The sequence below is a fragment of the Astatotilapia calliptera genome, chromosome 10 (assembly GCF_900246225.1).
Source record: "Astatotilapia calliptera chromosome 10, fAstCal1.2, whole genome shotgun sequence".
Classification (NCBI taxonomy): domain Eukaryota; kingdom Metazoa; phylum Chordata; class Actinopteri; order Cichliformes; family Cichlidae; genus Astatotilapia; species Astatotilapia calliptera.
In genome coordinates, this window is record NC_039311.1 from 28,114,791 (window position 1) to 28,141,254 (window position 26,464).

General features: G+C 38.8%; 1 protein-coding gene across 1 annotated transcript in view; it reads right to left on the reverse strand.

Moving 5' to 3' along the window:
• rad51d (RAD51 paralog D) overlaps positions 1-13,119 on the reverse strand; it is a 23,798-nt gene extending 10,679 nt beyond the window's left edge. Inside the window, exons 1-3 of the mRNA XM_026183149.1 lie at positions 12,507-13,119; positions 12,363-12,424; positions 7,391-7,509 (exon numbers count right to left, since the gene is read on the reverse strand). Coding sequence (XP_026038934.1) covers positions 7,391-7,509; positions 12,363-12,424; positions 12,507-12,588 — 263 coding nt within the window. The 5' untranslated portion in view covers positions 12,589-13,119. The remainder of the gene's footprint in view (positions 1-7,390; positions 7,510-12,362; positions 12,425-12,506) is intronic.
• Between the last annotated feature and the right edge of the window lie 13,345 nt (positions 13,120-26,464).

Below are 26,464 nucleotides of genomic sequence, written 5' to 3' on the forward strand. Positions count from 1 at the left end.
GTGATTAAAAGGAAGGCCATGGTTGAAAGTTTCACAACCTGCTGTCAACATCTCATATCATTCTGGAGCTGCTTTTTAACCTCATCCTTACAACCTGACTTCACATCAGAGTTCTGCCGAGCAGGAGCAGAACGCCTGTCAAGTTTGTTTACAGCCCTGTCCATAACTTAACGCTTGAAATACTACAGAAATGCATGATTCCACATCTGTGCTTGGAGGGCTGCTCCGTCCTTTACTGGGGCACCGATAAGCTCACACATGAGTCAGCTGATTTTGGTATCTTTCTTTTTAATTAATGCTAAGTGCTTACTTCATCAAACTTCACGGGGTAATGCAACTGTCAAGTTCTCATAAACAACGCTGAAAAAGCAAAAACAATCCAATAGAGTTGAAGATGCTATCAGAGCTTTTTCCCAAAGCAGAACACATCAAGCAGTGTTTCTCAACTCCTTTATAATATCTCTTAATCACCTCAAATGACCATTTGGGCTCATTACTGCTTGGATTTGTTATGTCTTATGCATCCACAATTATTCTGACAGGTGGGAGGAGTAATTCAAGATGCCAGGGGTTACAGCAGGTACAAACACCCTGCCATGTTCTGCACAGACAATGATGCACGATTCTCCCAGCTGAGTCATCAGTACAAACGATGAACAACTCCATTAGCAGAAAAACATGTCTTTTAGATAAAAAGTCAAAAGGTACAAATCCATTTCCATAAAAATGTAAAAATAGCCAACTGCAACTCTCACTGCATTACTTCATTAAGAAGCATCAAATCATCGCTATGGTTTATGGAAACCTGATAAAATCTCGAGCGGCTTCACCTCAATGTTTATTTTAAAATCCATAGTGTGCACCTTTGTTCCCAACTGTAACGACAAAGTATTTTATGCAGCTCCGATTTTCACTTAATTTAAATGGAAAAGGTAAGCAATATGTATGAAATACAGAACAGGAAGAGCATTCACTCTCAAACTGAATTACTACGACCAATGGCCATAAAATTGCTAATTCTCCAATCATGTAGACCAGCAGTCCCCACAGACCGGTTTATGCTCGACAATATTTTCACGGACCGGCCTTTAAGGTGTCGCGGATAAATACAACAAAATAAAACTAGTACCGGTACCGAAAAAAAGAAGATTTATTCATAACACACGTGAAAAGACCCAGGAAAACCGAGTTAACGATAAAAACGATAACAAAATAACGCTGAAAACCAATAAAAACCCTGAAAACCATACATTTCACACCTGAGCCTCAACTCTCGCGGACCGGTACCGGTCCGAGGCCCGGGGCGGGGACCGCTGATTTAGACGACTCCTCACTGAGAAATATTAAGAAAACTGTCAGCTGAAAGTTGAGGAAACCAGAAGCTGCTGCAGGCGAGAAAAACAGAGTTATTGGTGTGTTTTGGTCGATTTTTTGTATTTTGTGTCAACGCTGACGGCTGAGCCTAAATGCTTACTGAGTATTGCCCCAAATATGTCGATAGCAGACAACACCAAAAACTGTCAGCTGGTTCAGAAACTGACAGCTGCTGGTAACAGAATACAAAGTCACATGTAGACTCCTCTTATTCTTCTTACATCACTTCTACTTTAATGACCAAAAAAAATAGAGTCATTTTATTCTGCAGTATCAGTTTATATTTTAATCATACAGTCAGGTCTGTTGACAATGAGGCAATTTTGTCTTCTCATTTTGTCCCGCTACATCTCCCCCATGGATTTAAAATCAAACAATGAATGTGATTGAAGTGCAAATTCCACCTTTATTTCAAAGGGTTTAGCAAAAGTATTGCATTAACTGTTCAGTAATTAAAGCCATTTTTATACAAAGTCCCTCATTTTCAGAGGCTCAGAAGTAATTGGAGAATTAACTGACAAGCAGCGTTATGGCTGGATGAGACTCGTTCTTTCCAAAAAACCTGAACTTTATTCCAAGTGTTGAAGTTGCATTTAGTAGCTGTTCACTGTTCACAAAGATATGACGATGGAAGTGAAGCAGAGCATCGTTAGATTGAAAAACCAACTAAGACATATAGAGAGGGGTGGCAAACAGTCAGCTTCCCAAAACTGCAAATGCTCTGCTCAGATTAAGCAAACGCTGCAAAACTGACGGGACAGAGCTTCGCAGTGCAAACGGATAATGACCTAAATCATACTGAAATAACATTTTTCAAAGGAATGGAAAGGGAAATTCTTCAAACACCAGGTCAGTCACCTCTTGTCGACCCAACAGAGCATGCTTTCAGTTACTAAAGACAACCCCGAAGGCAGAGAGACTCTTAAACAAGCAATGCCTGCTGGTGGCTGCAGTAAAGGCCTAGCAGAGTTTCTCTTTGTTAATGTCTATGGAGTCTAGAGTGCAGGCAGTCCATTGACAGCTGAAGATTTTCAGGTATTAAAAATAATCCTTATATATAAAATTATGTTACTATTGAGCATCTAAAAATGGGGCACTTGCTATAAAAATCTATACAATTCCTCAGCAGTTAATGAAATACTTTTGTTAAACCTCTTAAAGCTTAAAGTTTGCACTTCAATCACATCTTTATTGTTTGATTTCAAATCCACTGTGGTGGTATAAAACAGCGCTCCGACCTTTTTTTGCGCCACGGACCGGATTATGTCCGACGATATTTTCACGGACCGGCCTTTGAGGTGTCACAGATACATACAACAAAATAAAACCAGTAACAATATTTCACACCCGAGCCTCAACTCTCGCAGCCTGGTACCAAACGACTCACAGACTGGTATCGGCCCATGGCCCGCTGGTATAAAAGGTAAAACTACAAAGACAAACAAAAATAAATAAATAAATACCTGAAAACACTTGGTTTGGTTTAACCCTTTGCCAATGTGTCTTGATGCATCCACTGCAATGATCAGAATAGCCTTTATAAATATTGGCTGGGTATTTCTTATTATCATGAGATTTTGCACAGGAGGAATTGATGAAGAGGCCAATCGCAATAGTTCTGGTCTGCGTCGACCTGACGTGTGGTTACATTTCTAGACAGGAGAACGTCAGGTTACGCTGTAGGTTATGGCATCGGGCAGGGGTGGGAAGTCCAGGCCTGAAGGCCTAGATGTCACCCTGGGTCAACACACCTGAATCCAATGATTTGTTCATTACCAGGCCTCTGGAGAACTTCAAGACATGTTGAGGAGGTAATCTAGCCATTTGAATTAGCTGTGTTGGATCAAGGACATCTAAAACCTGCAGGACACCGGCCCTCGAGGCCTGGACTTCCCCAACCCTGGCACGGGGTTTGAGAGGCGTTTGTGGTTACGATGTAGCTACAGCATACATTTCATACTGAAGAATAAATCTCCAGTTAGACCTCTAAAACCAAAGTGAAATGAACAAACCCACTCTGGAAAATAGCTGAAACTAAACTGGACTCACAAAAGAAATGACAAAGAAAGTAAAAATCAAAAGTAATAAAAAATGATTATATAAATGATTATATTCTCATGACTTCTATCATAGGCAGTTTTCCCAGACACGGTTGAAGTCTAGTCCCAGAAGAAAAGAAAAATTCAATGAAGATCTCTACCAAAAAAAACAACCAAAAAACAAGTTTATGGTCTCACAGCAGGCCTAATCCAAGTCAGGGAAACGGAGAACTATTCTCTTTCAGCATTTTGATTTGTGTCTGTTGAAGCTCAGATCAGTGATCTGTGCAGTTTGTGGAATCTCATCTTTCTCGTGATGACGGATGTGACAGACATGCAGTTTAATTTACATAACCAAGGTCCTCCAGCTTGAAGGTTAAGCATCGCTGGAAGCCTGTGGCTGCTTGATAGCAGTTCTCACCACCCATGGCGTGACTCTGAAGAGAAGAATTGGTGGGTATGGATGTATTTGCATTATTCTTGCCTTCTGTGACAACAGTGCTGTGAGAGCTGCACTGTTGATCGTCAAGTTAGGTTCTTGTAAGGACTCAGAAGGATGAAAGTGATTGCCCTTGAAAAGTTACAGATTCAAAATCTCCCACAGGCTGCCCTCATCAGTGTGCTCAGAAGACTGTGCAGTCCTTGGACCCCAAGGAAAGGAAGCAATGAAGGGGCTCAGCCTTTGTTGCACTCTGCTTTTCTATAAAAGATGATTTTAAGATTCCCGTCGACAGATATTTTCTGCCGGCCATACCCCGTTCCAGAATGATTATTTAAACAAATAGTGGGAATTAGCAGGATCTTACTTAAGGGGAGCTGTGATACTTGTGTAATACTTGTGTTAAGCTTCATTAACTAACCATTGACATTGAGCTTCAAGGCTGAATTCCTCATGAGAAGGCTCAGACAGAAGAAAATCGCTGCCATTCTCAATGAGGTTTTAAGTGACTCTTCTGATTTGGTGCTGAATTTCAGCACTTGATCACAGCCAAACATCTCTACAATGGTTCAGATACACGCTATTCTGCTATTACCGCCCTATCGAGTGTTGGCACAATTACTTCGTGGGCTGCATGAGATGGCTCTGAATCACTATCAGTCATCATCACACATCCCGTTTGTGTAGGGCCAGAAAATCTGATAAGGTTTGTTTAGCCTTACTTTGTACATATTGTTTGATATTCAGCAGCCACACAAGCAAATACTATTTATCATTCATTCACTATTAAACTGCTTTTGAGTTTTATTGCTTGAGCTGCGACTGAAGTCTATTAAATGCAAGTTTCGGGAGTATTTCTGTGCTGCTAAAGACAAAAAGTAGCTCCCTTTTGATATTTAATGAGACAGGTACAGTAAGCGTTCAGCTATAGCCAAGGAGCTCAAAACTTTTTGACAGTCCAAGGAAAGTTTTCCATATTTACAATGTTTTAGCAGTAAAGTTAACCTGATTTTTTATTTACATTAAATTTATGTTGTTGAAATCAAACCAAAAAAAGTTTCCTCTTCACTGGGTGTACATCAAAACAACTGGAAGAAGAAAGCAAAGTGTTTAAAGGCTTTTGCAACTTTCAGGCACTAAAGGCATCTCCAGTGTTCATGGTTAAGAAAATATATAAAAACGAAATATTTGGATTTTTCAATTGAAACTGGATTCTTCTCTAAAACTGAAATTAAACAGAAGAAGCACTAGTTAGTTATTTGTCATTAAAATTAATGTCTTTTCTACAATCAACCCGCCTGTGGCAAGAAAACAGAACTAATTTACCACATGTTGGTGGGCTCAAGCACAGCAACACAACAATTCACCATTAAAAGTTGGAACCACTCATGTCGGATACTATGGAAGGGAATAACTACAAAATTCCAGATGTTCCACAGAAGCAGCCAGCAGATTCAATCACTATTTCCTTTAAATAAAAAAGTGTTTAAAAAAAATCCCAACATTAAAAATAATGCTGATTCTGAAAGGGATAAGTGCCTTTGAACGAGTGAAAAAAGAAAAATAAACAAATACTACTGGGAAGGACTATTTTCTGTACTAACAGGGAAGTCTATGTAAATGAGTACATAATTAAACTGATATACCAAATATTGGGATATAACATCCGATAATTTGGAATATCGGCTTTTTAAATCACTAAATATCTGTATCTGTCCTAAAAATGTTGTAATTCAAATTTTAAAGCGATTAAAATGACAAATTTAAAGGGGGAGAGGTGGGAACTGGGGTCCTGTTAAATCTAAATCCTATGCCTTATGATAGATATCCCATCATCCTATTATTGTTCCTTTTTTTTTTTTTTTATCTTCAACAATTTTTATTTAATTTTGAACTCCAATAACAAAACAGAAAACAAACAGACAAAAAAAGTTATCATATTCTTTCTTCTATTATTCCTTTTTTTAATGTTACTGATTGTCTCTCTACTGTATTCAGGCTTTAAGTTAATAACACACATGTACTGAAGAAAAAAACAAGAAAAAACCACATAGAAAACAAGACGTGTTCGTGATATTTACTCTAACTTTTTATTTATTTTAATTTAAACAGAAATGACTATTACTCAGACAGTTTTAGGCTTAAACCTACATTAGGCTGTAGTCTCTAATAAACTTAAAGCTAAGTAAGTGTGTGCTTCATTTCTCTGTCTGTGCATGAAGCAAACAGCGTACTCACAGTACAAGCTGACACGGTGGACATCAAAACGCATCATTCACCAGTTCACCTTTCCACCAGTAGAGCGCAGCCAAGACACACACAAATCCCACTACTGTGCTCACACGACTGATTCAGTTTCATATCACTAATCCAAGGCACTAACTAATTTATGAAAACCACTTTTCAAAAAAAGAACCATGGGGAGGCCAAAAAACACCTGTGGTCATTAATTATGCTACAACAGTGAGTTTAACTGTGGAAAAGGTAGCAGCTTATAAATTATGCCATGCTGCCCCAATTCACAGACTCGTCCAGATACGTCTGTGTCCTGGCTGAAGAGTACTTCCCATCCAAAAGTGGAATATTTATGCGGAATGCTTTGTTCTTTGACGGCATACAGACAGCTGAATTTCGGATTCCAGTGCACACCTCTGTGTGAAACCTTTCATCGGATTCAGTGTCTCAGTTTTACAGGTTAATTGTAAGTACTGCTGTAATACAATGTTGTGCTGGTTGCAGAGGGAACTTGAGGTTTTGTCAAATCATGAAAATTTAATTTTTTGATGTACCACAAAAAATGTTCTGAAAGACTTGCCAGTGGTGTTTGTTTTTCAGAGGAAAGTAGTCAAGCTGGAGGCCAAGTTAATGCAGCTGATATATCAGAAACCACTTTAGGCTACGTTTACCAGCCAAATGGAAGAACAAGCAAAAAGAAAAAGAAAAAAAAGTCAGCTTTAGCTGCTAAAATGTTTCCTCAGTGCAGGAATGTGGCACGCAGGCCTTTTTCTAAAAGACTCTTTTGCTCAGATGTATTTTTAACAACAGCAGCAGCCATGTTCCAGATGGATAATCCGGCGTAGTTCAATGCAAACTGAATTTCAGCACTGATTGAGAATGAAGAATCTAGTTTGATAAAAATGGATCGATGTAAGATACAAAACATCTTTGCTAATGTATGATACTATTGACTTTACATGCTTTGCAGTGTCCGTGTAGGTTTGCAAAGATGAACAGAAAAGCTGGCAAACATAATAAAACTTTTATCCCCCAACAAAGCTGCTTAAATTTATTTTTGCAAAGACTGAAAGTTTTGTTCATCAAAGATCATGGCATTAGACTTTCAAAGACTCTAATCCAGTGGAAAAGATAAAAAAAAAATAAAGCCAGTGCATTTCAAACCCTAAGAATGTGTCCTCAGGAACGCATATTTGATTCCCGAGATGAACCTTCCTTATGGCATCGAGCCTGTCGTTAAATCCCCTCCAGCCGCTGAAACACAAAGAAGCGTGCTCTGCTGTGTGAGCAGCATTGTCTTTACCTGGGGTTTCCAGTGGAGAGGATGGCTGTTGAGCTCAATAGCTCCTCATACAGATCAGCACCTGACACAGGAAATGCTGTGTGCTGGGCTAGCAGCACTCGGCGGATGGCAAACAGAGCCTGAAATAGAAAAATTACAGCATATGAGGCTCACACAAATGTTGCATGGATCAGCTGCAACACAAAAAACTCAGTGTTGCCAGATTGGAGAGTTTTATTTCTAGGCCATTTTAATTATAATCCAAATGCAAAAATTCAGCTTGTCTTCATGTGATTAGAAGGATATTTTTTAATAATGCCCTCATTCATCATTTGCTTCATAATTAAAGTAAATGCCAGATCTTGGTTTTGCTCCATGTCATATCACTTTAGATGGAAAAAAACAAGTTGAGACAGTGATATCGTGGATTATTTTTTAAGCTTCATTTTGGGCATACTATCCAAATGGTTGCAGGGACTAGCAGTTAGTTTAATTAGCGAATCAGCTCAGTTTCTGCCAGTATTCCAGCTCAGCCGCTACAAATGAGTACAACTTAAAGGAAAGAGCTGAACCCTTGACCCCAGCTGTGAGGCGATCTCTTGACTCTTTTAAGCTGTAGGGGACATTTTTCTTGCATGGTTTGGATCCACTTCTGTTGACATAAAGTCAAATCAGTACAAAGTTGTTCTGAGTGATCACCTTTAACCTACAATGAAACATTTCCATCCTGATAGGAGCGACCTTTTCAGGATGATAATGCCCGCCCATCCAAAGGGCACCAGCTGCCCCAGAATGCTTTGGTGTGTGTGAAAATGATGCAAATCGTATCCTAACTTTGAAGTTAAAAACTCTCAACACAATTGATGACGTCCATGTTAGAAAATGCTCACCACCTCCACCACATCAACACTGTATCAAGATAAGTCAGTCGTAACGTGGCATTCAAAGTCTGACTTTCTCATTACCACCAGCAATCAATTCGAATTGCAAAGTCACGACCAACATGTAGGAAACATGCATGTCAGACGCCACTAAATAGACAGGAAGCAATAAGCTGGACACAACAATGAGCAGCTTATTGAGAGATTGCAATAACAAGAAATCCATCTGAACTAACCAAAGAGCCATCATGGGACAGTTGGTCTAACGTGGCTCCGATGTTGACTAAACAAGAAAAGCAGGTGAATCATCTCCACAAATGTCAACGATAGCACTGGGATGCCAGCCCCTTTGATGGATATTTCTTTTTAATTAAAAAGTGTGTTTGCTTTGGAAATCTTTTTTTTTTCCATGAATCATTTTCTGAGCTCATGTCAAAGCAATGTTTATTTCCAACTCAACAGCTTCTTGATTGTTAGCAAGTTATACCGCTTGGCAATTAGTGTTTAGTGCTTACTGTATTCAATTAGCCAATTTTCTTATGTTGGTTAAAACCCCCAATATATATTTGTTATAACTGCCGCAAAGCAGCACGTGCTAACAGGCAAGTCGTACTCACATGTGAATACAAGTGAATGCTAGGACAGGAGGTGGTAAAGTCTAGGCTTAGCTAGGTCGCCGCAACCAACCTGAAGTAAATTCAAAAGACTGTAAAATAAAGACCAGATCAGGACCACGCTTAATGAAGACGAGTTGGTGCAACCGACCCCCAGTGACAGAATATAGTGTTCAAAGAAGATATTCGATTTCTCCAGTAGAATTAGAGACATTTTTAAAAGGCACACTGAAGCTGTCCTGCTATAATAATAACCAGTCGGCATCATCTTAGTCTTTGTGTTGGTATTACGTTGAGATAGGGGCACCAGCCAAGCAACAGCTTCCTTACTTTCTTTCTCTATTCTTAATTCCACCGGTGACACCGATAAGCTATCCTGACACAGTATTATTACGGTGTCACTGTATAAGAAGTGTTCTCACTGCCCAATACATTTATCAGGCAAAGTACCAGAAGTGAGCCAGTCATGATTACAGCGGGGGTATCTTCCTTTAACAGTCGTGTCTGAATGAAGGCTCCCCTAAGACGTGGACGATTTTTACTCTGACCTTTACTTTGTGTGTGCAGATCTCGTTTGTGCCAACAGCAATGCCAAATATCAACGTTGGGTAGTGGGATTGAACACGTTGCACCCAAGCCTTTGCCTAATGCAGAGACTCCCTATCTGAGTCACTTCAGTAACACTTTTGTTAGCATTTTTGTGTTTTCTTCATTACTTTCATTGTTCTTGTAAATTCAAATGGACAATAATGTCTTAATAAAATTAAATTATACTACACAGATCTCTTACTTAACATAGAAAAATAGGTAACATCATACAAGTTACCACTGCTTAGCTGGCAAACAAGTCTCTATAGATTCTTTACCCAGTGTTACATACAGTTAATTTCTCCCTTGCTTTCTTGCTCCAGATCTAATAATGTTAAAGACGCAGGTGTATGTAGAATAGAATACTGCTAACAATTCAATACGTCATTATTGCTCTCCCATGCCATCATCCCTCATGATCTTTGGTTTTCTGTTTTAAATAAAACATCCCTGCATGTGTGCACAGAGCTGTGTTTAGCTTCAAGTTTACTGTAAAACTCCGACCGTATTCCACTGGCTCCTCCAGCATCACAGCTGCACAAGAACACTGCTCACTAACCAGGCTGATGTGTGATGCTTCATATGAAGCTCAACCGCAAAAATATCAAATGCTGGGCAGTCCAGCTTTCTCTAGAAAGAGCACTTAATGTTGTTAAGCAGAGTTAAACTCTGATTAGTCTCTCCTTCTGGGCAGAGAAGATTTCCTGTTAGACTTCATGCCCAACAGCTGAAATTTATTTAGGGAAATCAGACAAATCTGTTGGGTCTCAATTAGTGGGAAGAAGGTTGGCACTCCAAATTTGGCTTGTGGGCTCATGAGACAGGTATGTTTTTACATGAAAACTTTGTCTTGTGTAGCTTTAATTTAACTGTAGGAGGCCGCTTTAGTCAGATAAATGTATAGGTGACCTAGCATTGACCTCATCTCTGTTGTGTGGGCAGGACAACGGTTCAGATCAACAGCAGGAGTCTGATGGAGCACAGGGATGCCCGGTAATCAGCTCAGGGGATGCCTGCAGGCTGAGCAAGCTGGTTAGAAAGTCTAGCTCGGCCACTGGGATGAGCCTGAGCCTGCTGCAGGCAGTGATGGGAAAAAAAACAATATTTGAAAAGCATAATGATCTAATGGGGAAAACATCTTCAAAGTCTCTCTCCATTATAAAAATGCATTTTGGTCATTATTTCTCTTACACGCTTTACTGTACAGAAACAGGAAGATGTTTTTCAAATTAGTCAGGTGAAGGTTTCCTCCATGAAACTGGCTTTAAAAATGTAGAAAGTGAAATTACAGCGAGGCTATATGGAGAGATATGGTGCAAGTGTAGAAGTATGGAGACGGCATAATTTATTTTGCACCTTTCTAAATGTTCTCTTGCAATTTCTTAGCTTTTTAATCCCCCTGGGGCTGCAAAATTTTCATCCTATACATGTTCAGTCTGCATGTCCAGACACAGAGACCACAGAGGATGGTTGACTGACGGAAATGCTCACTCATCTTTTTACCAAGAAAGTCTGGGTTGGCTTCAGTGTCCCATCCACCCACACAAGTACTCCCCGATACACTTTTATTTATAAAACCCTCGCGGGTACCCTTCATGATCATTTGTGTTCTTATATCTCTGAAAAGTTTGGTGGAAAACACTATTCATGGTCTAAAAAACATAGTTTACCGTTATCTGCCCAGAAGGCCAGTTCTGAGTTAGACAGGATTTCTTTCATGATCTCTGCCTTTTTTCTGGTTCTCACTGCACACTGATTTAAAACTAAGAGAGCTGACCTATCGTTGCAGGTTCAGACTGATAATGAAGGACTTTGTGGGGGAACTCAGAAGGAGGTTTTTAGCTTCTTTTTTAGCTAGAAAGTTTTTCACCGTTTATCATTTTCTGTGGAAATATAGATATCGCTTTCATTTCTTTTTAGATACATTTTTCATGCTGATATTCTATTATATCAACACAAAGCATAAAACCAGTTTTAACTGCAGATCTGGACAAAAAATATAGGAAAGGATAGGAAGCAAATGTGATGCTTAACCTTGATTTAACCCAGTAATAAAAAACAGCCCTTCCTGGCTTGTTAACCAAATGAGCTTGTTTGCAGTGGGTATATATATAATGCACCCAGTGGGAGGTCTGCTTCCATTATGGATGACTTTAAAAAAGAAGGTATCCCACATAATAATATAAACCACTTACACAATGGGAAACTCATGCTGCATGTGGTAGTGTGTATCTAAGCTCAGGAAGATACTGGCCTACAGTGTTTATGCCAGCTATAACATGTGGGTGATCTGTGTTAATTTAAAGGGCATCTTTTAAGCTAATTTCCTAATCTAGAATTTCAATTCTTGGACTTATGCTAGAATAGCTTTGCAGGACTCACACCCACAAAATTTTATCTTATCTCCCATCTAACCTTTGTGCAGCTCCTTAGTTCATCCACTTTCTCAAACATGCCCTTTTAGACAACTCTCTGCTGACTGGCTGGACCAAACAAACAGGTCTCATAAAAGCTGTGCACCTGAGATGACCAAATTAAGAAGATTTACTCTCTTTGACATCACACCCAGCCAAGAGTAGAAAAAAAAACTGTCTGAAATTGCAGGTTTAAAGCAGTTGCCTGAGCTTATGACTCATAGGGATTACTTGTACATACACGGACCTCATTATAAGAAAGTTTGGCCATGTTTAATATGGACTGTGGCAGAAAATGAGGAGCAGCATTACAAGCCCACTTTAAATTCCTTCCTAACACCACTAAATAAACTGCTGTGATAGGGATAATTTCGAGGCAGCACCTCGATTAAATTGGAGTAATATGTTGGGTAAGCTGGAAACTGACAGTGCACTCTTGTAAGGGTCACTATCTCGTGTTTTTAGGAATCTATGATTAGGATTAAAGTATACATACCTTATAGGATACAGAACATTTCTGAGCAAGGCCCTCAATGTCTGATGAAACCAGGTCCTCCACTGTGAAACCAAGAAATCAGATGTGTTATCGATAACTTGTCTGTGATTAGGCTAAAACGGACACATTGCCCCACAAACTCACCTGTTTTAATATCAGCAGCACGAAGGTCGCGTAATAAGTCTTCATCCAGTCCAGGACACATCCCCTCTCTTAGTACGACCATGGTCTTGCATATTTTAAGATTAATTCATATGTGACTGAAAACATCAGGACGCATAATGAAGCTTCTAGTAAAAAGAGGTTACCTAACTAACTATACATATGCCGCTAGCTACAGTTGTTTTTAGCTTTCCCAGCCAGTTGTTTTAGCTTTGCGGCTAACTTTGGCAAACTCTTCCGCTGTTTGCGTTGTTAAAGTCGGTATAAATAACCGTTCCTAACATTTAAAACGTAACAACACCAGGTGAACTGACACAGGCACACTTCTACAAAAACTTCTGCTTAACTTCGTTATTAGCGTACGCGGAGGCGAGGGAAAATACGCGAAGGCTTGTTGCTTGCCGTAGGACATTTTGCACTCATTCGCTTGTGGGTAATGTAGTATACTGTTGTTAAGGCGTACGTTAGTCTATTTTTGCATAGCATTTTAACACACCTGTAACTGTCGTGGACTTAAACGATTTGTCTTCATTAAATCTTTGACTTAAACGAAAAACTGAAATAAAGTTGTAGAAAAAAAGACATTTTCTTGGCTCTCTACCTCCCGGTCTAACATACCCCGGCTCTCCCTCCCTCATAGAACACATCACTCATACATGCAGGGTCTTGATGGAGGGTTGTAAGTGGTGTAGATCACAGTGGGTAGAGCCATTCACGTGGCTCTGCTGGCTGTACTGCGGTGACCTGCCCCTCCTTTTTAATTACACTATAGTCATTATGCTTCACAACATCACCACAACCATAGAGCCTTGGGGGCAGGTGTGTTAACTAGAGACTAATGGGTGGGGTTACTACCATAGCCCCATTCAACCCTTCACTGCTATCTGTCCCTTAATTTTATCTGCAACTTAAACATGGAGGGTCTTGGGGATGGGTGGAGGTGGGGACTAGCACTACTGTTCAGCAGAGGGGTGCTTGTGTCACACCCAGCACTAGTTTTCATACAGCAATACTCATCTTGTAAACTTTGTACACTCACACTCCACAGCACACCTGCACAACATAGCACATTCAACACTGACTGGAGGGGCATCTTCCTAAACCCCTGTTCCACACACCCTGCCAGGTACGGTGGTCTACGGGCGGTTTGTTTGGTGCTTTGGTTGCATCTCCATTAGATCTGTGTGCATGTCCCTGTATGTTTCCGCGTGTCATTAGTGGTTTGGTGGGTGGGTATGTGAGTTAGTGAGGGAATGGTGAGTGTGTGTGCATGGCTGGGCTTGTGTCTGAGGCTTGCTGAGCCTTGGCCTCTATGGAACATGGTTATGGAGGAAGGGGTTCATCCTCCCCACTGCTCCCTGCTGGCCACTGCTACCCCCCACTGGGCTGCAAGCACATGTTGGTTCCAGGGCACGTGGCTGGATGTTCTGGCGTGGTCATTGACCAACTCCCTTGGTGATCCAGAGTGGCTTGGACTTCATCCGTGTCAGGGGGAGGGGGTTCCTCTGGATTTATCTCTGTCTGCCTCTGGCACCAAGGGGGCGTTATTGCAAGTTCCCACCCTCATTTTCAGGTACATTTTCTCTTTCTCACACACACACCACAAAAAGACTATTGAAGTGTCCCAGGTGTTGTATATTTGTTTTGTATATTTTTATTTGTACTCTATCCTTTTATAATGTCTTCCCCCTCATTTTTTCTTGCCTGTCCTGTCTTAGACATAGTCATACTGTGTATACCACATATAATGTAATAAGTAAAATAACAGGAATAAAAATGAAGAAATAAGCAGATAAACCCTGAACAAGGGAGCCTGTAGAGAATTTGTAGAGCTGATCTTGAAGAAGTAAGCTGTGTTTGGGACAACAGCACATTGAGATCATAATTCTGATTGCAAAAGGATTTAAAAGAAAATGCTACATTCTAGTGGATAACAAGGTGATTGGGATCTGGAAGGTATTGTTTCTGCAGCCCTTTCTTTTTTTAAAATGTATTTGTTTTACTTAGATACTCGAATTTTCAACATAGTAAGTGGAAAACTTAGATTTTTGGCATTTTCTAAAGTTTTGTAACTCTAAATTTCAAAATAACTACGAAAAACTTTTGAGTTATTTTCTAAAAAGTTTTGAGCTATTAGCTTTTTTTTCCAGTGACAAACTTCCACAGATTGAGTTTGGATAAAAATAATAACTGACAGTCTATACGGGTGAAAGGTTTGGCATCAATCAATCACATGAAAAACAAATTCTGGCAGAAAAGAAAAATATGTATTTATTTGAATGCAGTTTTCCAGCTTATAGTAAATTGTTTTTTATTGTCTCAGGGGATGGTTTTCCACACTCAACTATTCCCTTTTTTTCTGTTGCATTAAAGCCTTTGTTATCTGGTGAGACGCTTGAATTCACTTTCATGAACAAAAGCAAGTCAAAATTTCCGTCCTTGGCTCAAAATGCTGTTTAATCCCAAAGCGATTCTGTTATAAAATTACACACGTGATAAATAAGAAAATGAAGAGAAACAAGTGTTACAGCCGTGACATAAGAATATCTATATTCTTCTATTCTTTGCTTCAAGGAAATAAAGCCTCACACAAACTCCATTTTGGATTTTGTTTTTTTTGGTCTATAGATTTGAAGGAATTTTTTTAGGTTTTACCTTGTCCCTTCTGCAAGAATCAGAGTTATCTCAAGTGCAGAAGTAGTCACAGCACTTTGGGCACTGAGTGTCCTGAGTGCACTTATCTTAAGAGTGACCTCTTACCGAACAATACAGCGATCATAACTCTGTCACATGCTCATCATCACAAGCTCAAAAAGGAACTGACTGATGCTCAGCTGGCCACTCTTTCAGCACATCTACCCGATTTCTATCAGTGAATGTGTGCTCTGCTCCGATGTGTTTCTGGAATGAAAGGGCAGTATCATTAGTACAGCTTTTATTTTGTCCATAAACAATATAATTTCTTCTGTAAGCAAATATTTCCCAGCCTGTATGAAACAAGGACACTATGCAGACAAGCTGTCATTTTTTTATACCTAAAAATCTTATTTTCTTCAGTTATTCAAAGTAATAATTTTCCTAATCTACAGGGAGAAGGGTGTGCTCAGTTTAAAATTTCATTCGCTGTGTGCTATATAAATAAAATTAGATTTATTAGATCTGATATCCCATGGAAGGGATACAAGACAAAATATGATTATGTCAGAGAGCTATAAAGATTCCTCTAAAAACCTTTTACGTTCCTAAATGAATTACATTAAAGTTACGGATAAAGAGCAGATACAGGTTAATCACTTGCTGAATAAATGATGAAGTTTAGGTTTGCACTGGTTTAGTTTCTGCTGTTCACTCCATTACCGAAGGCCTTTTCTGAAAGGTTATTTTTGTTTCCTGAACCAAATCCTTGTGTACATACTGTGGGCATAAATAAAGGAAACAAACTGGTCCGTGAGGTGCACAGTATGTTGTAAGACGCCCTTTTATTTAAGCACTTAACTTAAATCTCATGCATGAAAATATTTTCTCATTAGTTTTACTAATATGGCTTAAAGTTGATCTCATTGATACTGAAAGCAGGATAAGGGCCAGAGGTGTCGAAGAAAATGAGGTGAAATGTTTTAAATTTGTACGTGTGTGTGTGTTCTTGTAACTATAAACCTAAATTTAGTGAAAGAAAGTTAGAAAGCTATTTAAAATGACGCAGCGCCGCAGCAAAGGGAGGCTTAACTTGTATTTGACTAAGCAGATGATCAAGAGTGACTCATGCTGGATTCTGTGAACCGTGATTGGTTTTCAAATGAGACAAGATGGCTTGAGCTGCTGGCAGGGTGCTAAGATATTCGTTACAAGCAAGAAAAAACAACCAGGACTAGAACCCCCCCAAAAACAAACAAACAAACAAACAACTGCAGTTCCTGGAGTAGCCACTTGAGGCTGACTCAAAAAGTGAGTCAATCCTCGTACCCTCTGACATTAAAATGACTAACTTTCTAGCATTAAAAAGCCTTTGGGGCATTTGAGAGTACAGGTGAGATATATATATCTATATCTATATATATAGATATAGATATAAAAAAATATTGCTCACCTGTGTGGAATCTGTTAGGTTTTAAAGTTAGGAGTGTGGCTGAAGTGTGCTGACATAGACATGACATGTAACCAAGCAGCATTCAGTAGATATGTGTGTCTGTGAGTGATGTCAGTAGAGTTTATGAGTGCAGCTTGCTGATCAGGCTTGCTTTAGCAGGCTAGTTATATATGCACTAGGCTAGTTGTAAGCCTAGTGCATATAACTATGCACTCCACCCTCTCTTTCAACTATGGCGATCTCTGGCTCCAAAAAGCCAACATGATATCAACATAAATGTCCAGAGTCTTCAATATGATGAGTTCAGACCCATGGGTGATGGCACGGTGTCTAGAATGCACGGTTAAACATTTTAAATTTTAAAAATATTTTGCTGTTTTTTATTTATTTATTTTTACCAGGACTTCAGGTTCCTTTTTGCAACATGTAGGTATTATTGCGGTTTGGATCTGCTCTGCCCTTCTCTTTCTGCTGTTCTACTCTGAAGCGCAATTCCTACAAATATATTTCAGCACTTTCAGTTAAGCCTTGTAAAACGAATCCGGTGTGACATCACAAAACCAATTCCTTAAACAAACTCAACCCAAACCATACATACAAATGCAGCTTGACTGGAACAGTGAAGCCTTCAGTGTTACTGTAGAAGAGCAGGACACTTGAAGGAACTGCAGCCAGTAGTTAAACATGAAAAGATGAGCTCAAACATTTCTCAACATCTGAATAAATGAATGAGTTCAAACAAAATCTGTCACCAGTGAGATGAAACAGGAGTTTAAAAAAACCCATTCACCGTCTTCTCAAGCTACCGAAATTAAATGTTGAGCTGTGGTGCTTTTAATTAGTTTGAGGCAAAAGCCAGTCACACAAAGTGACGCTGTTTGTTGGAAATCATATGGCAAAGAATATCTGCTTTGATGGAAGATAATCTTATCAACACACGGTCTCTAAAACAGTTGTAGGAGAAGGCAACTGAAATGCAGTCAAACTTGTAAAGTGTTAGGTATGTCCAGGAAAAAAGAAAATACTTAAGTTTGTAGATTGATCTTAAAAGAGCATATTGAAAAAATGAAGAGGCCGCAGCACCACCTTTGCTCTAACTGCACCAACCCCAGTGAGCGGAAGTTAATATGCATGGGACAGTATGGGAAAAAACTTAAAATGGCTTCGATGTCTGAAGTATGAATGCTTAGAAAAAGAGAGACCCCCTTGTGATCTGTCAGCATATCAACCCAGCAGAGTAAATAATGGCTCAGTCCCATTTTTACCAAATGGAAGCGATGTTGCCATTTCAGCCTCACTTCTGTCCCAGTCATCACATTTCCACCCAATTTCACACATGCAGAGGAGCAGAGATTGGGGTCTGAGATGTTTCGGCTTCTATTAGCAGATCTTTTTTTTGTCAGGGAGTGGTGTCAAATCTCACTTGTAGAACACCAGACACTTATCTGTGCCAGGAGTCTGTGAAAGCCACGTTACAGCATTTCATTTGGAAGGACCTATTTTCCTCCTTTTATGACATTAATTTACACTGACACGGGGGTGATGCTTATATTAAACAAAATCAAAGTTTCAGATAGTGAGGTCTGTCGATGTACAAATACTAAATGGTAACTGGAAAACTGGATACATGTGGAGTTCAGACTCAGGCATGTTGATTTTGCAGTGAGCACAGAAACTCCGCCCATCTGCTGTTCTTTGAGAGGGGCAGCCAATCAGAAGAAAGATGGCCTAAAGGGAGGGTGGCTTTAATAGGGGTGGAGCTAAAAGAGTTTGTTTAGGCTGTGCCTTTACCTAGTATCAAAGCAAAACTGATTATTTTGAACTTAAGTGCAAGAAGATAAATCTGGAACTGAAAATGAACTAAATAGGTCCACTTTAATTAAACAAGGCCTACTTATCCTTTGACCTATGTTATGAGCAATATTATAACCTATGTTATGAGACGAAATCCCACTTAACTCAGGTGTAGCAATGTATCAAGAGGCCTTTTTTTTTGCACTGCTAGCTCAGAAAAGCTGTTAATAAGCACCATTACTTGGGACCCTTTCAGGGAAAGTTTGTATGGTCTCAGTTCTCTTCAGCTTACCTTTTAATAAATGCCTTCTTCATATTTTGGATTATTTTAAGGTTATTTTAAGGATTTTGGAACAAATGCCAGTATGTAAATACCAAAGTAATTCTCAACTCTATAAAACTGCCGTTAAAATATTGAGTGAATTGGACAAATTAAAAGTTTGACCTAATTATGGAACAAAATGACAAGTTAAGAGACTGCAAAGGTCTAAAGTCATACCATAGAGGCATTTTACTCTGAAATACAAATGAGACCCTGCCTGAGGAAAAGCCAGGTAATCACCAAAGCCATTATGATTCATTCTCCTGGGAACATTACTATCTGTACAAATATTTCTGCCTGTCAGTCTTATGTAAGTGAAAGTTTTGACCTGCTGGTCAGATGTGAATTGCTTCTTTGATCTTTCACTGCTGGTTGATGACTTTGAACTTTTTCCAGAAGATGCTGGGAGCACCTTTGGTCAGTTGATGCTTTCATTTCAGGGTAAAATGATGCAAAAGAAAAGACTTGCTTTGTCATGCCCTTGGTTTTAATATAACCAGCTTGATTAGATGTATACACTTAACATAGTCACATATGAATCAGCACTGTTTACTGAAGATATGTGTAAGATAAATGTGAAAAGCGCTGAAAAGCTGGTGAGTGAACCTCTGAGCTTTTTCACACATACTTAATGCCAACATTTTCAAATGAGTGTTTTGTAATGTGATGCCAGGAAATACAAAGCGCCTGTGACTAAGAGGTGGAGGGCTTAAATATGTTCTCTGTTTCTATCTATTTCACTTTCTGTGAATTTAGAATTTATTGGTGCATCAATTTGCTTCTTCACTCTCTCAGTTTGTGATTTTCCTCTCTGTACCTTTTTTACACTATCTGCAATCTGTCAAGTGGTTATTGTTATATTGTTCATTGTTTTATTGACTTTGGCTGTTTTCACACATGAAGCCAACACGCTGAAACAGTCATGTCAAGACATCGTCAGTCGTTGCCCTTTCTCGCTCCTGATAATACCGTCGTTTGGTCTGGGTGAGGGCGCCGCCTGGGTACACTGTAGCTTCCAGGATTCAGGGCACATGACGTCTACTCACTTACAGTGAATTTATTGCTCTCTCTCACGTGGACAGAGAGTTTGTTGTTGTTTGCTGGCAGGTTAGTCTACATAACGTCTGAGCCGTTGGACATTTTTTGTCGAGAAAAGTTCAAGCCTGCAACTCATGTGTGAACCATCCAGCAGATGGAACTTGAGCCTGGTCTCGTCAGGCACATTTTTCCTGCTAAAAGTACAAATTGCATATAAAAGATGGCAGCAGTGTCAATGACATCACCTACTGGTTTTGGACTCCACCGTTTAAAGCCTCACCAAAGGGAGGAGTTATAAAAAACAGCATAAAACTCACTGCACATGTTATGGAGGAGGGCTTTGCTGTTGAGGGCAGAGAGGTCAAAAATGAGATGCTCCTGGAAGCGCAATGCAAAATACTGCAGAGCTTTGAGGATAGAATATGGGGGGATGTTTTGAAGGTGAGCCTCATGCTTCTGAAAGCTCCAGAACCCTAAGAAAAATTAATAGAAGCCTGTTAACATAGCAGACTATAAGATTTACCACTGGCCCTGGATGGATAGGGAAGAAAAACAAAAATAACTAGAAAAATTTGCATTTCCTGCGAAAATGCAGTGTGGATGCTTTAAAGCTGAAGCTGTATGCAAAAACTAGCTGAAAAGTTGCAGAAATTGTAAAAACTTTGCAGAAGCAAAGGAACTTTGCTAAAATGGAATAACTTAGCAGAACTGCAACATCTTAGAGGAAACATAATACTTGGCAGAAATACAATAGCATAGCAGAACTTAGCAGAAATATTGTAACTTACCAGAAACATGATAACTTCTCAAAAATACAAGAATTTAGGAAAAATAGTATAAGATAACAGAAAGAATATATTTAGTCAAAAATACTTAAACATTACAGAAACACTATGATTTAGAAAAATAGTACAACATAGCAGAAATACTGTGATTTACCAGAGACACTGTGATGAACTATGAATATTGTCATTTTAAATTAATACTATGGTTTAGCACAAATACTATCATTTGGCAGAAATACTGTGTTTCAGCACAAATACTCTGGTTTAGCACAAAGGAGATTAAGGAGATATGACAATTCGAAAATGCCTCTCATTACAGAAATCAAGCGGTGATTTTGAACAAACTCTCCATTGACTTTCTATGGAGAGTTTTCCGACTTTCTGTTGGTCTGAGGAGATTTGCCAAAATTCTATAAATTCCACAACAATGATAGTGACATTTTCAGAAAGCCAGCAAAAATACCTACGTTTTGATGTATAATTTGTGGAAGTTGAGTGAAATTTGAGCAAGTAGCAATAAGTTGTTCGGACATGAAGAGAAGACTGCGAAACCTTCAGTGGCAACAATAACAACGCATGTATTTTGTGAGAAATCACAATTTTGCAACTCAAAACTTTAAGAAGCATAAAAGTAAAATGGTAAAAGATTTGAAAAAGCTGATTTATACCTGAATAGCCCAATAATTTGAGAACATTTTAAAGTTTGAATGGTTGTTCTACGTGAAAATATGAGGAAGTAGTTAAGTTTCAAAAACAAGCTAATTTTAGCAGAATTGCAAAGTTTCCCATTCATTTCAAATTAAAGGAAAAAAGCTTAATATTTTAAAAAGTATAATAGTGAAAAATACCAAAAGACATAGCCGTTATTAGCAGAAATAGCAGAATAGTTTAAAATTTGAACGGTGAAAATCGGCTGAAAATTGTGGAAGTAGATCCACGGCGAAAAGTGTACGGAAACACCAAGAAGGAACTCAATAGTGTGGATGCTTAAAGCATCCACACAATAATGATTGTCTGCCAGTGTGGGGACTCTCATTAGGCTATATCAACGGAGCTCAGTGGAAACTGATAATCATAACAATCCAGAGTTTGTACCGATGCTACTATAAATCTCGTATGTCGCTCAGGTGAAACCACAAAAGGAGGAAAGATAAATTACAGAAGGGAAATTTAAAGGGAGGAAGATTTCTCCATCTATCACACAGCTCTTCTGAGGATCCCATCTCATCAATTGAGTTCTCAGCTAACTTTTGTCTTTATTGATGGCTCCATTTTAAACAGTATACATCACACCTGCACATCAATCCCAGCAGGTTACATTCAGTCTATTGGGCCTAAATGTGTAAAGAGCCTCAACAATCGCTGCACCCCGTGGCCATTTTAGAATAACCACCTTTATTGCAACAATTCAATCTCCAAACCTGATTACCTGTCTTATTCGAAACAAATGGGACAAATAATAAAAAGAACTCTACTGTGGGGTAGTATTGACTTAACAGATCGCATAGGCGGTGCCGTTTGGAGAGCGGCATAGCCAGTTCTGTAAATGATTTATTATATCCAGCGTGGAACGAATGTTTATAGTGTTTCCAGGCCATTTGCTCGCTAAAGATGGCCTGTTTAACTAGCAGGTAGTGTGCATTGTTTGCTATTAGATATCAATAATAAATGAAAATTACTACAACATATTAAGAGTGTTGAAATTATTCATGGGATTCCAAGGAATGATTGATGTAGTAGAAAGCACCCGTAGTTCTTCATCGGCGCAGGAGGCCAACTCTTTTACAGCCTCGCTATGAAGACACAGGGCTGTCGCAAGGAAAGCACGTCCACTTGGTCACCGGTTTATTTTTATATCTGCAACTTAATGTAGGAGAAATTATGTTAATTTATGTTATTTATTAGATGAATTTGTTTAAGATCAGAGCATGTTTGTTGATCCATTACTTTAATAAGGCTCCACTGTGTTTAAAGAAGATTCATTTGCTATTTTAGCCAACGAATGAATTCTTTAAACCTTCCAGTTAATCTAAAACAGTGCATCTCAAATGAGGTACTAAAACCCCTGGGTGTACTTTGGAGAACCACGAGGGGGTACTTTAGTTTGTTCTGATGTTGATTTAAAAAAATATCAGTCATGCACAACTCTTAAACTATTTTTAGTTCAATTAAAGACTCACAAATTGTCATGTGCCAAACAACCTCACAGAAGACGATAGCAACAGAAGCAATCGGGTTCACCATCAGCGGGAAGCCATTTTGGATTCATGGTTATCCACATATCTGTGTGAAGCTTCTTTATCTGCAAGGACTCTGATCAGACAAAGAAACAGACTGTGCTTTGAAAATAGTCTGATCACAGCTGCCTTACATGAGCCTCTTATTCTTACAAAATTTTAATTGCAACTTATCAGTGATACTAAATACAGTGCAACGACAATGTTATCTCATTGTCATTGCATGATGATAGAAATATGCTTTGGAGTTATTTTAAGCAATTTAAATGTCGGATTTTCAGCTACAGCTTTTGTTTTTTTAGTTATCAGTTGCTAATGTGGTGGTTGGGTGTACTAAAAATAATACAGTTCCAATCAAAAGTTTAAGACCACTTGAAAAAAAAACAGCCTGTTTCAGTTTAAGCATTGCTTTCAATAAATTGCAGCTCAAAAAATGTTTTTTCTCACTTCCATTTCTTCTTGTTGTATGTTGAAGCTCTACTTGGAACCTTCAGATCCAACCATGCAAAATATGATTTTTTTGCCATTTTTCAAGTGGTCTTAAACTTTTGTTCGGGACTGACTGTGTTAAAAAAATGTACAATTTTTATTAAAAAAAAAAAGAAAAGAAAGAAAAAGTTAAGACAACAACTATCAGGCAATCTGTAAGGAAGCAATCACAATCTAAAACTATGGGGAAAAAATAACTGAAGCTCATTTCAGGAGTGGATTACAAAACGAAACAAAACAAAAAAAAATCAAGACTGAAGGCAAATGTCGACCATGAAGATGTTACGTTATCCTGTAGTTCTCTTTAAAAAAAAAAAAAGGGCAAGTTTTTGAGCCTTTTTTGGATTTAATGACTTGCAAGACAAAGGTGAAGGATTCTGAGAGTACTTCATACCCAGTCACCTGCGGCGTAGCTTTAGCAGAGCAGCGCTGAGTCTGTCAAACTTAATCAAAGTCACGATTATACATAGTCTGTTTCATATTGAGGTTTGGAAAACAGTGGGATTAGCACTGCAGAAGATAACGTGGATACATAATAATAACGTATGAAAATATAGCTTATATAATACTATTCAAAAAGGAAAGCATTTACATTAGCTGTTGAATTGATATACTGGCGTATATATGCTGTGCTATGGTACACTACAGTACTTCTGTTACTTCTGTGAAGGTTCTCTGACAACCTGCCACTGCGTTTTCTTCTTTTATGCTTTCACATTTATGTATCTTTTGCCATTGCAACAAATTCTCTCCTCCCACAGGAACGGACAAAAAATAATAACAATAATATTAAGGATAAAGTTTTATTTATAGTTACCTTTCGAAACACCCAAGGACACCGTCTTTGTGAACTGCTTTATCTTTGCATTCCATAACCCAGAACAAATTCACAGCACAGCCTCAACCCTGCATAGCTGAAACATTACATTTTGCAGCTACTTGGGTAGGTGAAAAAATCTTATAATGTAAACTTGTTAATAAAATCTGCATTTTTCAAAGCATCCTAACCACTGCGACAGTTTTCTTTTCAGTGGGAGCCTGACTGGACTTAGTTTTACAGGTAGGGATGAATCATGTATGAAGCATGAATTATGTAAAGCATGTCTTCGGCAGTCTTGTAACATGATGGACTCCCTTAATATACAAGCAGAGCAGGGCATGGTGGCATGCAGTGGTTGTTTAACCCTTCACCTTCTAATGTAATGTCAGTAATCCCATCTAACGAAGACGTTAGATGCGGCATCCTTCCTCTGAACTTAAAATGCTTCAAACATAGCACACATACCTTACAGTCAGTCAGTCAGTCACACTGGGTAAGAAATATATATTCCTTAATACACAATAATGCCTGCTGTTGGCATTTACAGGTGGACAAAAAAATAAAATCATATCGCTATAGAAAAAATTATTATTGATTTTTCCCCCCTCCCGTCCTTCTCATCTTTATTTACACATTAATGAATGTGTAAAGAACACCTTATCCAATAAACCTTTTTTGAGTGAAAATATTCTGGATAATGTACGTGAGTAGGCTTTTTTTTTTCATGGCGCTTTGATTTACAATTTTGACCCTATATATTTATCCCTGTGTGCAACTTCTTGTTGCTTTTTAGGGACAGGTGCTTATAGTGCAATATTTACATATGATAATCTGAGCTCAATAGTGGAAACACAGAACAAAGCAGTTTTCTTATGCTGAAAAGAGTTTCCAATATTTATTTGCACATTTCAAAAAGATTTTTTTGGTACTGTTTACAAGGAGGAATGCAACAAAAGAAGTCAAATCAGGAGATTAGTGAAATTATGTTTGTGGAGCATTTTTTTTAAACTTTTGATTTCTTTATTTTTTTCTTTTCACTTTTTTGTGTTTACTTTTAGTGCACCCAATATACGTGAATCTATCTCATCAAGCTGTCATGTGGATTACATAAACACGGGGTCGGTTTGTTGCGGTTGAGGGTTTATTTGCTTTCGTTGCATTTCCTCTTCTTACTCATGATTAAGTTGGACATGCTGGCTGGGAAACAGGCTCAGGGTTATCACCTTCTTGCAGAGGGCTTGCTGCCGATGGACCCTGACAAGACGCTGACTCCCACGGAGGCTGTAAACCCTCTCTTTCTCAGCCATTTAATAGAGGCTGCCAACAGTTCCTATTAAGTCTGTGTGTGCTTGACCGCCACCATGTTTGTGGGCAATGGTCATGACTGAAAATGTTAAAACTGTTAGTGTTGTGTCTATATTTTAGGCAGTTTAGTTTGTATTCTTTTGTTCCTAACATCACTGCAGCTCGGACATTAAATCCCTTAAAATCAACTATAACTACAATAGAAAATATGTTTTACAAATAAATGTAATTTCGCTTAAGTAATCAAAACAGATCGCTTTTTTCTTCTCATCAAAAATCAGCATACAGTGCCACATTTGCCTGTGATACAACGCTCTGCAATTCATGACACTAAGTAGGTGACGTTGGAGCCTCTGCAGACTTGACATGAACTCATCAGGAGCTCAGCTCAGACTTCAAAGCAGACTGAGCTTCCCAGACCTGCTGTGAAGGTGGCAATGGACTAAAAACACATTTCCACTGTCTGAGTGGTGCATTTGCATGTCATTACACGGAGATTGCTGCAAAACCCAATGGCAACAGACAAGAAATAATTTTTAAAAAGCGGGCTTTACCTGTCATCCTTCATAAAGTAGAGCAACAGGCTGCTGCAACCCACAAAAGCAGTCCAGCACAGTTTAACTGGTGTTTTTACTGGTACAGGAACTGAAGAATGTGCATTATTTTAGCAGAACATGTCCATAAACCTGTCAAATCAGCTATTCTATACATCTAATTGGCAAATATTATACTCATGCAGACCTTACTATTTAAGCCTGCCCTCAACAGCTGCTCACCCGCAAGCCACTTTGCAACCCTATCACTGTCTTTCATGCTGTGTTTTATGTACAGTGAGAGAAGTAATTATCTGATACCCTGTTGAATTTGTAAGTTTGCTCACTTTGAAAGACATTTCAGTTCAATGAGTGAGACAATATCAACCAAACATAAAAAAACAAAACAAAAAAAAAACAGCACGGCGGCACGGTGGTTAGCACTGTTGCCGCACAGCAAGAAGGTCCTGAGTTCAATTCCACCATCAGGCCGGGATCTTTCTGTGTGGAGTTTGCATGTTCTCCCTGTG